Source organism: Solanum lycopersicum, chromosome 2, assembly GCF_036512215.1.
Source record: "Solanum lycopersicum chromosome 2, SLM_r2.1".
In the NCBI taxonomy this organism is placed as follows: Eukaryota; Viridiplantae; Streptophyta; class Magnoliopsida; order Solanales; family Solanaceae; genus Solanum; species Solanum lycopersicum.
In genome coordinates, this window is record NC_090801.1 from 70021429 (window position 1) to 70037366 (window position 15938).

The 15938-nt window shown below is 31.5% G+C and overlaps 2 protein-coding genes and 1 long non-coding RNA gene across 4 annotated transcripts; 2 read left to right on the top strand and 1 right to left on the bottom strand.

The window, feature by feature from the left end:
* The first annotated feature begins 595 nt into the window (after positions 1–595).
* LOC109119613 (uncharacterized) lies at positions 596–5222 on the top strand. The gene is made up of 6 exons (XR_003245787.2): positions 596–730; positions 1151–1232; positions 2300–2697; positions 3588–3734; positions 4545–4614; positions 4786–5222. It is a non-coding gene; the product is annotated as an uncharacterized lncRNA (long non-coding RNA).
* LOC101254550 (protein CONSERVED IN THE GREEN LINEAGE AND DIATOMS 27, chloroplastic) lies at positions 2156–5065 on the bottom strand. The gene is made up of 7 exons (XM_010317701.4): positions 4838–5065; positions 4200–4352; positions 3946–4023; positions 3682–3777; positions 2807–2842; positions 2512–2693; positions 2156–2434 (listed from the first exon to the last, which is right to left on the bottom strand). The coding sequence occupies exons 1-7, from the start codon at positions 5063–5065 to the stop codon at positions 2272–2274; spliced, it is 936 nt and encodes a 311-aa protein (XP_010316003.1). The 3' UTR covers positions 2156–2271.
* Positions 5223–10634: 5412 nt separating the features above from the next.
* LOC101254254 (probable prolyl 4-hydroxylase 9) lies at positions 10635–15895 on the top strand. Of its 2 annotated transcripts, none has more exons than XM_004231851.5 (8): positions 10635–10995; positions 11066–11182; positions 12070–12227; positions 12592–12694; positions 13886–13981; positions 14599–14664; positions 14754–14873; positions 15699–15895. In XM_004231851.5, the coding sequence occupies exons 1-8, from the start codon at positions 10870–10872 to the stop codon at positions 15783–15785; spliced, it is 873 nt and encodes a 290-aa protein (XP_004231899.1). In that variant the 5' UTR covers positions 10635–10869; the 3' UTR covers positions 15786–15895. The 2 variants fall into 2 exon arrangements, 1 of the variants encoding a protein (XP_004231899.1); XR_011214999.1 differs by having other exon boundaries at positions 10637–10995; positions 14567–14664.
* The last annotated feature ends 43 nt before the right edge of the window (positions 15896–15938 follow it).

Sequence of the window (15938 nt, forward strand, 5' to 3'; positions counted from 1 at the left end):
ATACCGATACCACATATAATAACCTTGTCGATAACATTGCATATTATGATTTTAAAAAAACTAGACTAATAGAGGAAATCTTTCACACTATCAGTGTGTGTAATTTTAAATGTTATTATTATGCAATTACTGAATCGGTTTAACTCTATGTGGAAGCAAAAAAAGAAATCCAAAATTTGGAAAACTTTCGAATGAATGCATAGCCCCAAGTATGTGAGATCTCTGTGGGCATCTCTATAAAATGCCCAAACTTTAAATTCTTTGGTTACATTTTTGGAAAAAGAACAGATATACTCCCAAATTATTTTAAATGATGTGTAAATATTTTTCGTCATATTTTTGAAATATTAGTGTTCCTGCCTTTATACTTTTGGGACATTTATGCTTCTATCGTCATATTTTTAAAACATTGATGTTCCTCCCGTCATACTTTTGGGACATTGGTGTCCCTGTCCCTTCGTTAGAGTGAAGGGTATATGTGCTCTAATTTATGGACGACGGGAACACCAATATCCCAAAAAAATGACGAAGAATATTTTTGTACCATTTACAATACATCGAGGATATATTTATCATTTTCTCCGTCATTTTGAATGCATAAAGGCCTTGTTGGAAGTAAAGGCCCGCTATCTTACATGAATAGCAAGACCAGTAGTAGTGTTGTAACATAATTGATTTAAAAATTTGGATATCTATTAAGGAGCTTTTGCCTACTGCCAAGTTAATTCAGGTAAGTACTTCTGCCTTTCTCGTAATCCCACTCTATAGCAAGACGGATAAACAAAAACTGGCAAAGAACAGTAGTAATTAAAAGTTGAAAATAACAAATTTTGGCTTGAATCATGCTAGAATGTTAGTGATTAGATTTTAGGGTTAAAACATTTAACTCGTAAATCCTCAAATTTTTAATAGTTGACAATACTGTCTGTATTATGTAATCTTTTGCTGCTGATTCTGACACTCAAGGAGTGCTGCCGCAATTGTATGAATTGGAGAATATATTCTATTTGTGTTAAATTATAAGTAGTAGTAGTAAATTTTTTATGAGATAGGGTTCCTCTAATAGGGGAAGATTTGAGCACAACTGAATAAAGGTTCATCCCTAAGAAGAAGGATTCCTAAATTTGCCTCCACCTTGTTTGTTTTACAGTGTTCACTTTATTTTCGTAGTGAAGGGAGAGATTGTTATCGGTTTCAAGTATTGGTTTTGATGATGATAAATATTCTAACAGGTGAGAAACTATTATTTTTCCTCAAATTATGGCTTGCAGCACATAGGCATTTTGATTGGAGAGTTTTTGGCTAAAAACATTCTTTTAAGTTATATCACAAAATTAAACTAGATTCTTAATGTATCATTCTTAGCAGAAAACATCATTCAAGTACTTAAAAGGAAATAATTTTCATCCTTATATTAAATATTGCTAAAAAACTAAAGGATCTTATAAAAACACGATTAGTTCATGTGACTATCAACAAAAGTTTTTTATATAATTTCATTATTTGCTATAAGAAGTTTTTAAGAAAATATTAAAAATCTTAGAAACCATTAATTATTGAAACAAAAAAAATATTTGAAGGGTGTGAGGATACATGATCTGGTCTTTTTCTCATTTAATAACGTAAAGAAGTTAAAGTTTAATTATCTTTACCTTTTTCAAAGTCAAATTGTATTTAGATTAATAAATTTTTGGATCAATCACATATTGAAGTAATCAAAATATTGATTCTGTCTCGCATTTAAATTTTATTCTACATTATTAGAAGCGGAATTCTCCAACAAACGCCGCTTCTAGCATATTTAATTGAGAAGAAACATATTCAGCTAATAATACTTTTAATATCAAATTACATGAAAAATAAATTAAATAAAAGTCAAATTAAAAGATATTGCATAATGCAAAACTCAATTACGAAAAAGTTCACGATAGTATTTTTGATGTATCCAAGAATAATAATGCTTTATTTTTGTGGTATTTGTTAGTTTTCTAATAAATTCAAGTATAAGGATGAAATTTGTTCACTTTTAAATACTTGAAGGATGTATGTTAAGTTTTGGGTATAGATTAAGGATGATTTTAGCCAAAAACTCAATGATGGTGTTAACATTTTGGGTTATGATTCTCTTTCTTTTGTTCTTTGCATGCGCATTATCTAATGCATAAAACATCAAAATTTCTTCGTTAAAATTATAAGAAGAGGCTCAATTGTACAGATCTTTTGAGCAATCACAGAATTTAACTGTAGCTTTCTTCACTTATATATATCCTCTTATTTAACTAAGTCTTCCCATTTGCAGTACTGTCCACCGGCCAATGCACGATAATACCTATCTCTGCAGTAAACTGGCCTTCCATCAGCTGCTTCAGCGGCAGCTTTTGCTAGATCATCGTCCTCCTTGACTTCCAGTGGCAAGCGCAACAGTTCTTCTTTCCTTTAATTACATAGCGAAACAACGTAAGCTCATGAAATTTTATAGTATTGTACTTCTTAAGTTTTCAATAGAATTACCTGATGCCTAGTTTATTTGTGCTGTTTGTTGAGGTGGAACTCAATGAGTTCTCGTTTGTTGTGAAAGTATTGCGGAAAAAATCTTCTACTGGTGTTGCAAATATGAATAATGAGACTGCTGCAACAAGCAAAGCCCCTGTTCCAACTAGCGTTTGCTTCAGCATTTTAATGACTGGTTTCACCTAGGTAAATAAATTCTTTCAGCTTTGTCAAGCTCGTAATAGGAAAGATCTACTCTATTGACAGTTAGAATATGATGTAACCAGCTGATGAATTTTATAGATCAATCTGGTACCTTATAAGATCCCAACAGCCTATCCCGAGCTAAGATCTGCAAGGAATAATCACATTAAATGTCATACGTGCAACATCATTACAGACTTTTAGAGCTTGGATTCTGATAAATTTTTCAAGAAGTGCAGGTGGCTATAGACTTTTAGAGCATGAATTATTACAAGTGCGGAACTAATATTAGCTTCATGTATAGACGTTGTTCCATCATGTAGTGTTATTGTAAAAGATAATGCTATTACTTTCTAGAAGATCTGTTGCTCAAAGTTTCACGGAAAGATAACTACATTTCTATACCATGAAAAGTAAGAACCTATTTTATTGAAATCTTTAGTATAGCTGTTTGTGCTAAGAAGAAAAGGGTATTGTGCAAGGACTGATGATTTAACCAACACAAGGAAGTACAACTTATTGCTTTCACATGTAGCTTCATTTCCCGCGTTTTATTTGTGATACCAAATTTTAAGTCCATTTCATGCTATATTGGACCATTTTCACCTCACTGTTAGTCGTTAGGGCTCTGGGCGCTTGCTCTTATCTATTATGTGATACAATTCTTGTCAAGCAATATTACACCATTTCCCCCTTGTTGCTAGCTATGTATTCTTCATATCCATGAGCACTTGTTAGATTCAGTTTGTCAATGATTAAAGTTCATATTGTTAACCTTCTTTTTTTAACAAAAGAGTTCAACTTGACTTACTTTACTTAGATGTGCTTGATGTAACTAGTATAAATGACCTATTTTAGTGAACTGGATTGAAGCTAATTTATCCATTTTGAAGCTGGCAATATTTTCCTACTGTGGGAATGAGGAGGAACAGAGGAAGCAAAGAGAAAGAACCTGTTAAATAAGTATGCAAAGGAAAGACCACTAACCTCTGGGGGCTTCACCCACATCTGCCCATCATACCATCCAGTCTCTTCATAAGGTATAACTGCTGATAAAAGCCTATCTCCAACATAGCTCCATCCCTATTGTGGTCATTGTCAGGAATTAGAATGTTACGTAGAATATTAGAGAAGTTAAGTTCTCAAATTATCTATCTCCAGCGGAGCTCCTATCCCTATTATGGTCATTGATTGAATGTGATCTAAATGATTTGACCAAAAAATTGAAGTCCTGCAATTGAAGAACTTTACCAGATAAATTCTTAGGACAATCAGTGCAACAAGAAAAAGAGTCCCCGTACTTGCAGCCAGGAGAAATCTTAAAGGATCCTGCAGGAGGATTATGAAAAATTGAATGTCAATGATTGTGAGGATTCTTTGATTTTATTTTTGACTTAGAAATAAATGAAGAAAGAAAACGAAAGCTCTTTGTTTACTATTGACACTTGAGTAATCACTTTGGAACTCTCCTGAGAGAAAGAACTTGCACAAAGTTAACAATTTACCTTTGAAGGATTGAAGCTTGCAGCAGCAATAGGTACTCCCAAAACTGCGAAAGTGACTAACCAAAGTCCCCCGAGACGTAGGAAGAAGGCCCCTGGACCCAGTTCTGCCCAAGAGTATAAAGTTTCATCTTTCAGAGATGAGTACTCATTCACCTGGTAAAAAGCACTAGCTTAGTTAATACTTTAAATTGCTCACCCATCTCCATATCAAGTCCTCCGTCCTTATGGAACTTCAGAAATTTAGTACATGTTGAAAAGTAATTTACTGAGTCAGTTTTATCATTTCAATAATCCTATAACCTGCATTAGAAGTTTATCGTATAATGGCATGTCTCATCTGTGCAGATCTTGTGGCCTTCTCAGGACTAGTTTTAAGTTTTTTACACTGAGAGTGTAAGAATATTTACAGAACCAGGTCAGTTATAGGGAGATTGCAAACCAATCTCTATGATTAAGCTAAAGAAAAGTTCTATCACAAGTGGGACAATAAGAACAGCATATAAAATCTTTACACTATCAGAGTAATAGTGTATAAATCTAAACTAGTATGTGAACTGAGATGAGTCTTTTCTATTGATTTCTGCAGATTGGATCAAATGGATGAGGCCAGGAATGAATACAAAGAATTGAGAACATACCGGCCTTTGTTCAAATGGCACCTCAATTTCCAAGCCTGGGTCCCAACTACGACCACCTAATCCACTGCCATTCGTGCCACCGTTCATCCCATCTTTCAGGGCTTTAACTCGAATGTTCCTCCGACATACAATCGTTGCTTTGTTCGATAAAATGATCCACGAGCGGCAGCTTTTGTTGACTTCTATCGGACTAGAAACTATGGAGCCATATAAATTTAGCCTTAGCATTTGTGAATTTTCTTGCAACCATAGAATTCAGAAGAAAAAGTAGCTAGATAGAAGTTCTTTTTTTTTTTTGACCATGCATCATACGTGATGGAAAATTATCAGTAGTTGAATATTCTCTGTTATCTCCCCCAAAAATGACGATCTTTATAATTTCTTATCTTTGTCCAATTAGAATCAGCCAACTGAGAGCTGCTCTTTTGGATTGTGTGTGTTCGACCACCAGTTTAAACGTTGTGGTCCACTTATGTGGCTCCTACATAGGATTATCTTGAATTATAGATTGTAAATAAATATGAAGCATTTTTTGTGGTACTCAAAGCAAATTCGTGGGTAACTTGTGTTGCAACGTGGAAAGATTATCCTTGCACACCACTGTTACCTTCATTTCTCATTGTTCCACGAGTTCTTTTGTGCTCTCTCTGATTCCTATTTGAAAAACAATACTAACTTAATTTTGTTTTAAACTTAGACAAATAATTTGGGATGATAAAAAGACGAAAATTATTTTTGGAATGAAGGGAGTATAAAAGTCTTAAATTAGAAGGTTAGGTTGGATCAAGTTAAAGTCATACCACAATTGCTTTTATGATTTGAAGATTGAAGGTTCCAAGAGGACCAAGACATGATTTATTCCAAAATAGACTTGAACTACTCAAACATATGAAATTATTAATATTCTATTTAGTGGGAAGACGTTGAGATCATTTGGGAATGAAAGTTTAGGTAAATATTCATCGAATTTATTCCATTTTTGTGTACTTCATAAAAACGTATAAAATTATGGACAACTTTCACATATAGCAAATAAAAATTTTATATTTGTATGCTATAGCAAAGTTTGCATAATTGCGCTCCATAGCAAACATAGAAACTGTATAATTCGCTATACATATATAGTTGAAGCAAATTGTATTAAACGAAGTGTATAAAACAAGAAAGGGAAAGACACTTTGGCAGAAAACTGTATAAAAACGAAGTGTATAAAACGAATTGTATTATTATAAGTGTATAGAAAGATTATATACAATTTGAATTTGTATAAAATAAGAAAGAGAGAAAGACAAAAGAGACTTGACAAGGAATATACAATTGAATCGAATTGTATAAACGAGAAAGAGAGAAATTAGATACAATTTGAAAATTGTATAAAAGGAGAAAGAGAGAAAGGCAAAAGAAACTAGGCAGGGGAGTATTTTTTATTATATAATTATAAGTGTATAGGACGAAAATATATGTACTTGCATGTGTATATACAATTTTCTCACGCTTTATACAAACAGAAACGCAGCTTATACATTTCTCTTCTGTTTGTACAGGTGAGAAAGGCGAGGGTGGCGAGCGAGATCTGGAAGAGGGGAGAGAAGGGAACAAAATATATGTATTTATACAATTTTCTCTGTTTTATACAATTAGAAACAATTTTTATACACTTGTGTTTGTATAAAAAGTGAAGAAGCGAGCACGAGAGTGGCAAGCGAGATATTTGGGAGAGAGGCGCCTGACAATTTTTTGCAAACGTTTGCTATGGAGCACAATTAAATCAAACCCTAACTACTCTATTTATTTTAGGTTATTAATTTGTTATTATATACAATTTTTCTTAAAATTATTGACATATTACTGTGAGATAAGAAATTTGAAAAAATATTATGTTATAACTTTTGAACGTTTTTTTAAGACATTTATTAACTTTTGATGAATAGTAAAATTGTTTAAAAGATGGCTGAATCAACACCATTACAGAACATACATTTAAATAAAAGCCTTAAAAATTATTACATATATAGCACCTCTTATTAACGTTTGATTAAGTCAATTTTCAATTTATCTAGACTATTTAATACTTAACTTTCTATAAGATGAATATTAATTGTATAATAAGAATCCAAAGCTTCCAGTGGTGTTGGTTGTGCTGTTCTCAATATACTATTTTTGGGGTTCAATATTAATATCTTGTCCGAGTAGTCAAATAGGTGGACAAGAGTGTAAAAACTATTTGTGAGGTTAGTAGTGAAAAAAAAATAAAATTGAGATCTCAAAAAAGCTTTATTGATATTCTGAAAAAAATCTATATTTCAAAATCTGTTTGCCGAAGAGACAGGTCTCAATATAAAAGGATGGGGAAATGGAATGTGGCGTTTGTATACAAGGTAGTATGACAGATGGGTGTAAATAAAGAGTTTCTATGGGTGAAATGGTTATATGGATGTATATCAAAGCAGAAACTATTTGTAATGATAAAGGTACCATTAATAGCAGATAATATTGAATACAATATTAATACAAAAATGAATAATTCAATCTTATAATTAGCCAAGAATATTCAATCACGAGCTTGAAAAATTGAAAACTTATAGAAGTAATCTGAAATTTTGTCTCAATGCCTAGCAAAGATGCATCACGTGCGTAGCCACACAAAAGAGATTGCTCACAAAGGAAATATTATTGAATGTGAATATACAAGGTTGAAGATAGTAAATGTTGTTTATGTAAAGATATAATAATGAAAAAAATAATAAAATATTTTAGATTGTGAATAAAAAATATCAAAGGAATAGTGAAAAGGATAAAAATGTATTAAGATTCAAAAAGAGCAATTAGATGTAAGAAACTTTTGATAGAATTTATGTAAATGGAGTTGGTATTCTTTAGTTTGTTAAGTGATTTTTTTGTTAAAAGCAAAATTTACCTTGGTTGTAAAAAAAAATTGTATAACAAGTTTATATCCAATTATGTAGAAAATAGATTGAAATGAAGCTAGAGTTACCATTAGATGTTAAAGATGAATTGTCTTTATATTCCTTTTTATAAAGTAAATATGTTTGATAACTGAAAAAGAAAGATGATTGTTTTTTTTATAAAAAAAATCAACTAATATGATTAGAACTACAACCTTGATATTTTAAAATACTATGATATTCAAATGAGCCAATATACAAAAGTAGATATTCTAACAAATAATATAAAAATATAAAAAAATTACAGTATCGTATTATATCCGAGGTAAAGTGTACAAGTCTTTGTTTATCATTGTCATAAGTCAAATATACAAAATTTACGGAGTCTGGATTATGATTTTGCTGAAAGAGTTTCATTCCACTTGCACAGAACAGTAGCTTCTTGTCTAATGCATTGACAGAATTGATTTTGCCTACACGAATTATATTGGACTAACTAATTTAAAGAGACTTTTTACTGTTTTTTACTCCTATCTTATTTGTAGCTTGTAGAAGGAACATGACTATTACACATCAGCATAACAAGTACACCTATAATTAAGATCTCTTTTCACTTTGATTATCATAAAACACATCTCATTTTTTAATTTCTAAGCAAGAATGGTAGACACTTGTTGATCGACATTATCATTCCTTTTAATCTTCCTAAGTTGTTATTGTACTTTGACTATCTTTTTATTTTTTTGTTAATTTCATTACACATCTTTGGTAAATTATGCACCCTCCACGCAAAGTTAATTCTTTACTATTTTTGATCTTATTGACGTGTTACTTTCTCTCTAGTTTTAAATTTCTGTCATTAAATCATATCACATTAAAAGTCAATCAAATTACTTTCAAACACAAATTAAAGTTTCTATTTTTATTTTTCAAAAGAATATAATTTTTATCACTATGAAATATATAATATTCGTTTTTATAGATTGCCAACTCATGTTTAATACTGTTCAAATTTCATTTACATCATCTTTACGTAAAATCTAAAATTTATGGGAAGACCATAGTAGGCATAACAAGATTGGACTATATAGAAAAAATATATATTATATTATTTTTGCTTAACACATAACAAATCATATTTAAACTAAATCATATTTAATTGAACACATAAATTTCTTATAAAGTATTTAAATTAGACTCTTTTAATTTAAAATTTATTTCTTTTTTGTTGTAGTCATTCTCATTAGTCTACAACATATATTATTTATTTAATTATATGCAATCATCTTAATAGGTCATAAAATTCCAAACATTTTTTACTAAAGGTTGGTGCCTATAATTAAAGAAAATAACATAGCTTATATGATTAACTTAATCAATTAATATGCGAATGAAGATACATAGAATTTTCTTTCTTTTTAAATAAATTTAAAATGCCAAATCAAAAGATCCAATTAAAATTTATAATGTCCAATTGATTCAATTGAAACATAATTTAATTTGAATACGTAAATGAGACACTCTGGCAAGGAACTGACTATATAAATTGCCTTACTATTTCTAGAATGAGAGTAATCAATACACATACATTTATTGACTAATGTATTTTTTCATTCCCTCTATATAAAAACTTTGGTAAATAAAATTGCTTGTGAAATTCCAATAAATTATCTATTTTTATCATCTCACAAATACAAATAATTAGATTTAGAGAGCGATTGAATTAACTGAAAAATTGGTTAAATTAATTTTTAAGTTAGTTTTTAACTTTTAAAATAATTGAAAAATATAAAAATAATCTAAAATAAGTTGGAAAGTGTTTGAAAATTTTAAAATAAGTCAAAATTAACTTAAAATTAGTTGAAAACTAAAAATAAATCTCACCTTGCTATTATTTTTTGACTTTTTTTAAATTTGACCTTTTATTTTTAACTTAATTTTTTTTAACAAATCCAAATAATCTCAATGCTCGAGTCGGAAATATAAATAAGCCACAAAAAAATAAAAGTGATCAAAATAAGCCACTATTATAGTAAATAACTAAAATAGGCTTAGGAGAAGAAAAAATTTTATTTTATGCAATATTTCAAACGTTCTTCGTTAGTCTCATAACATGTAAAATTTAATATAACACAAACAATTTTTTACACTTTCTAAAGTGTGAGTTTTCTTACACTTTGTAAAATAGAAGAAAAATTATGTTTATAAAGAGGAATACTTTTCACGTTTTGCATTAAATTAAATTGTATTTATTTATAAAACTTTTATAGTGTTTGTTATATAATTATATTGATGACATATCATAATGGAAAAAATTATTCCACTGTGATTTTTTTTAAAAAAATTTTAAAAACTCATTCAGACTCTATTTAAGGACGTTCAAGCAACGTTCTCCTATAACCATATTCCAAAATATATCTCTTTGTACAACATATTTTTTTTTTCACTTTATAAAGTTAGTAAAAACTTTCATTATATAAAAGGTAAGAAAAACTTTCACTTTACAAAGTGTAAAATATAATTTCATTGTATATTAAATATGCACGTCATGAGGTTAATGGAAAACATTTGAAATATTGCATCAAAACGAAATTTTCATTTCAACTAACCCTATTTTAGTTACTTATTATAATAGTGACTTATTTTGATTTTTTATTTTTTTTGGCTTATTTAGGTTCTGAACTTTCAATGCTCTACTAAATTAAAAATAAAAGTAAATTGATATAAATAAATAGAGAAAAATTCTTTTTAGCCAGAAAATTTGATCAAAATTTAACCAATATTTTATCTATGTTATTTTAACCTTTTATCTTAATGCCTTTCAATTAAAAAGTAATAAAAATAATTTATTTTAAAATAAATGTTCTTCCGTAGATAAGAAAAAGGAAAAAATAATAACAAAGCATTAAACCCACTCAAAAGAAGTTTGAAAAAAAAAATCAACTACACCACTAGCCAAAAGAAAGAAGATGAAGTGACAAATTTCAGCAAAAAAGAGAAAAAAATTCCCGCCGGGTGCAGAAGTCAAAGAATCGTACACATGCAAACCATCAGTCTGTCATTAAATAGTGCACTGAAATTATCATTCTCAAACTTAAACCAATCGGATTCGCCATCAGGAAGAAGATGAAGAGCAAAGGTAGATTAGTGGGACAAAGATGGCGGAGCATAGGGGGCTTACCTTCAATATTTCTGCTATGTCTTTTCTTGTTCTTCGCCGGTTTATTCGGTTCTACTCTCGTTTCTCATCAGGTATTTCCCTTATTATTTGCTAGACGCCTCTGTCATATGCGTTTCTAATCAAAGTGTTTGGGTGTGATAGGATGTACAACTACTTACTGTACGGCCTAGGTCAAGGGTGCTTAAATCTGTGGAAGAATTTGATGTTTTGCCTAATGGCGACACTGGAGAACACTCCCTTACTTCCATCCCCTTCCAGGTATATTTCATTGCTCAGTTCTCCTTGCTGAATTAGCGCTGGTTCGATTTCAAGTCTAACCGTTTTTGTTTGAAAAATTGTTCATACTGTAGTTGAACTTACATTAGTCCGCCAAGCTTTTTAATTATTGTTTCGATGTTCTCCTGGATTTGCACTTTTGGTTGGTTGATATGCGGATTTTCTCATAGCTATTTTATTTTGATTATCAACCGTTGAGATTGTTGCCGCTGATGCAATAATATTACTTTTCTTAATGTTGAAGTAGCATAACTTGATTTTTTCGGTAAGTAAACCAGATAGATAATGGCACAGCCCATTTGAATTGGTTTAAAAGTCGAGCAAATTACTTATCAATTTTTGACAAAAATAAAAAATAATTTAAAATAACTGAAATTGACTTAAAATAAATCAAAAATGACTTGAAATAAGTGAAAAATAAATTAAGATAGGTCTTCCTTGCTTTTTATTTTTTTAACTTGTTAAGTCATTTCCGTTTGACTTTTTAATTTCAACTTAAATAACTATTTTTGTAAGCCAATTCAAACGTGTTCTAAGTAAGTTTAAGAACAAATATGCATACTCTAATTTCTCTTATTCTGCCACTTCATCTACACTTTCTGCTTATATTTCTATGATTCCTGTTTTTCTATGGTTGACTGGGGGAAGATTTGTGTGGAGGAAGCAGTGAAGTAGGCATGTCATTAAGTCTATAGGCAAAATAGCTGGTAGCTGTGACTGATCATGTTAGCTTCCTAAACATAAACCTAAGCTGGTAAAAATTTTGTTCATGGTACTCATTGACTATAAAGTCTAGTATCTCTGATTTGCATTAGTATTCATTTGTTTTGGTTTATCTTATTTGACATCGACTTCAATCTTTTGGGTAGGTCTTAAGCTGGTTCCCACGTGCATTATACTTTCCCAATTTCGCAACTACAGAACAATGCCAAGGCATAATTAAGATGGCAAAGGCAGAACTGAAACCATCATCTTTGGCTCTCCGCAAAGGAGAAACAGCAGAAAATACCAAAGGAGTTAGAACAAGGTAAACAATACTCTGGTGTTCTATGTGTCCTGACTGATGTTTTGTCATAAATGCAATCTTTTCACTCTTTCCAAGCATTAGATTTAACTCTTAATACACTCATACTTCCATAATATCTATTTCTAGTAGACAAGATAAATATGTCACCAAAATTGAGTGTGTTCACATACATTTTCTACTTTTTTGGAAGATAAAATTGTTCATGGTGTTTGAACTGGCCATATGTCTCTGTCCTTTTTCAGGTCATTTGTTTTATATTTCTTTGATCTGTTGTCAAGACTATTTGATAAAAGTTTGCTGCCTCTTTTGGTTTTGACATGAAGTTACAATTTGAATGACTTTTGCTTTTCCCCCTTTCCCACAGTTCTGGTATGTTTATCAGTGCATCTGAAGACAAAACTGGAATTCTGGACCTCATTGAGGAGAAAATCGCAAAGGCGACTATGATCCCCAGGACACACGGAGAGGTGAATTTCATTTAAAACACACATCTTAAATATGACGCATGAAGTGGTTCTTACTGTGTATTAGTTTTATCATTCCATCCACACCTCAGAAATTGGATCTCAATAGAGGACATAATAGTTGTATTATTGGTGGGGAATCATTTTCCCAAGCTTCTTCATTTCCTTCCTCTTCTTCATCTTCTATTTTCTTGAAAACTATGTTGATTCAAGCTCTGGTTCTACTTCTACAAAATGCTGGACAACTATATTAGTGATTTTAGGTTTCCACTAGCAAATGCATTCTTCCAATTGTTATCAACACTGAAGAAAACAAGTCTTTTGGTGTTGGAGGTAAATATTAACTGGTTGTACAATCACATTTTTTTTTACCAGATTTAAGGCCATATATGTCAAACACCAAACATATTTTGGTCTTCGTGTTCTTTTCACCTCATATCTGAAAATTTAAATGGGTATCTGCTGCGGAAAGATGGAATTGGTCTGCTTTTGTTTTTGGACAGATCAGTATGTGTTAGCAATGGCAAGATTAAATTGACACTACAATGATCATTGAATGGAAATGATATGATTATTTTTTGTCCGAATCATTCATACCGTACCAATATAGATTTTTGTCAAAGGTTTCACATGGAAATTTAACTTGAAAATCCTATATATATTTCCATTTGAAAGCTTTTTGTTCCAATTTTACTTATGCAAAAGAGCTCATTCGATGTAATTGACGGTTCGTTTCCTCTTCTATATGAACTATCCAGCTGTCACATGGTCTAGTCTGTATGTATTCTAACAAGAGACCATGACAAAACAATGAGGCAACAGATCAAGGTGTGCATTTTAACAGGAAGTTAGAGAACTGAACATCTCTTGCTGCTGTATACTTTAATTTATAGTTGGGGATATCTGGCTTTTGAGTATTATCTGAAACTGGAGTTCTTTTGCTGGATTCCCGGATATTTGTTCGATTTCGTCCTAGAATTGAGTCAAATGTGATGATGCAAATAATTCTTGCTATGTACATTATGCATCTGATAAATAATAGGTAGTCAGGCTGTAACCCCTTTGTGTCTGGACTTTCTCTTATTTTCATATAGTGATTCTGAATGATTTTTCTGTTAATGAAAGCTCCAAGTATGGTGTACAGTGATCATAATTGCTGTTTAACTTGAATCAGTTGACCTGTGCGTTTTTCAGGCATTTAATGTTTTGCGGTACGAAATAGGCCAGAGTTATTATTCACATTATGATGCGTTTGATCCTTCTCAATATGGTCCTCAGAAGAGCCAAAGGGTATGCACTATCTACTTGGGTAAATTGTTGCTGTTAACTTTTCCAATTGACTTCTTAAATTTTTTACTAGCTCAATTCTTGCACAAACTAGCATAATGAATGGTGCATGGATTTGAGTGTTTGGTTATTGGGATAAGATGGTGTTGTTTTTCATATGCATGTTTCTTCCAATCCTCCTCCATCAAAAATATTTTTAGAATGGGGAAAATAAAGTTTGTTTGAAGCTATGGTTCATAAGACACTAGTTTGCAGATCCATTTCAATGACTTAATTTATACATGGAATCACCAATGGTGTGTTATCTGGATCACCACAAGGTGTATACAGCATTTCTTCCATTTAGAACTTTGTGGAACCCACATTAGTTTTATCCTTAATAAGCATATAGTTTTATCCGTTATATACATCTCTTTTTCTTTTATTTTCGCCCCTTTTGATGAAAAAGTTCTGTTTTTTGTCATCGATCCTTACATAACCATCATTTGTGGAGTGTTTAGAGCAAGTGTGCCATAGACTATAACTATGAAATTTGACATTTCATAATAGCTCAAATTGCAGTTAATTTTGAGTAATGATTATTTTCAGGGCCAGTCTAAAAATAATGTATTTTCATTTAGGTTGCATCCTTTTTGTTATATTTATCTGATGTGGAAGAAGGTGGAGAAACCATGTTCCCTTTCGAGGTGAGTTCAAAGTTGTTTCTTCTTTCGTGGACTATTATTATATTTCTGCCTCTCATGTCGTGTAAATAAGTCCTTTGGTTAATTTACAGAATGCACAGAATATGGATGTTAATTATGACTTCCGCAAGTGTATTGGTCTGAAAGTGAAGCCGCGTAGAGGGGATGGACTACTATTTTACTCGCTGTTTCCAAATGGTACAATTGATCCGGTGAGTATTTGCTTGTAGATTTTAGTGTGATCGCCGTATTTCTTTGCATACAAAAGAAGTCTGATCCTTGGGGGGTAGGCCATCATCTACCGGAGCCATGTGCCTAGTCTCGAGGATCTCTGTTATTTTAACAAGGGTTGGTCATAACAGCTATGCAGCAAGCCAAGCATATTGTGAACCATTTATGACCTTATACTTTATAGCAGATGAATAGTATAAAGTGGATTTATATGATGCTGTTATGAAAATTTGTTACAAATGAGATTATCAGCAATAGGTTTGTTGGAACAGAAGACAAACTTTCTGTGCTCTTTTGCAGCGCGGTATACCATCATGCGCAGAGCTGTGATTCTTTTAGGATTTTAAAGCATTAGGAGTTGCCCACAGAATTAAAGATGATAAAGTTAAAGAAATGCCTACATCTTTCCAATGTCTTATTTGCTTTTGGTTTTGTTCTTTTTGTTTGTTTTGCTGTGTGTTTTCTTATTTCCTTTCTGCGGGAACCGTTCTTGATCAATCTGTCTACCATGATGCTATGGAGATGTTTGCTGAAGAGTCGCTATGGTGCTGCTAAAATCATTTTTGCTGATTGTGATTTATCAGTGTGAATGGTAGCGCATATTAGGTACCACCCCATCGAACAGATACTGATGGGAAAGGTTATAATATTGGTTCCCGTATGGCCTGTTTCACTGTTTCATTTTCTGTTGCTGATTCATCTCCTCTGGCTACTACTGGTTATAAAGCTGAATACTGATTACCAACATTATATCAGACTGCTCATGTTGGCTTGCAGTTACTCACATTTGTAAATCTCTTATGTAGACATCTCTTCACGGGAGCTGTGCAGTAATCCGAGGTGAAAAATGGGTTGCCACAAAGTGGATCAGGGATCAAGAAATGGATGAATAAACGAGTACATGTCTGGAAGTGGTGTTAATATAATTCTTTCGTAATTTAATGTAGCCACTCACTGGAACCTTTGAGCGAATTTTACAGTAAATATATCTAGTGTTTGTTCATATTGATCTGTGTCAGTTAACCCTTAATACGTTACTTGAGTCT

Bases quoted from the DNA above. Each gene is read 5' to 3' on its own strand.
- LOC101254550 (XM_010317701.4), bottom strand. From the start codon at position 5,065: ATGCTAAGGCTAAATTTATATGGCTCCATAGTTTCTAGTCCGATAGAA. The intron at 4,353-4,837 runs GTATGTTCTCAA...GCTTTTTACCAG, and splicing joins TGCCATTTGAACAAAGGCCG to GTGAATGAGTACTCATCTCT. The intron at 2,843-3,681 runs GTTAGTGGTCTT...TATTCCTTGCAG, and splicing joins TGTGGGTGAAGCCCCCAGAG to ATCTTAGCTCGGGATAGGCT.
- LOC101254254 (XM_004231851.5), top strand. From the start codon at position 10,870: ATGAAGAGCAAAGGTAGATTAGTGGGACAAAGATGGCGGAGCATAGGG. The intron at 12,695-13,885 runs GTGAATTTCATT...TGCGTTTTTCAG, and splicing joins TCCCCAGGACACACGGAGAG to GCATTTAATGTTTTGCGGTA. The intron at 13,982-14,598 runs GTATGCACTATC...ATTTTCATTTAG, and splicing joins GTCCTCAGAAGAGCCAAAGG to GTTGCATCCTTTTTGTTATA.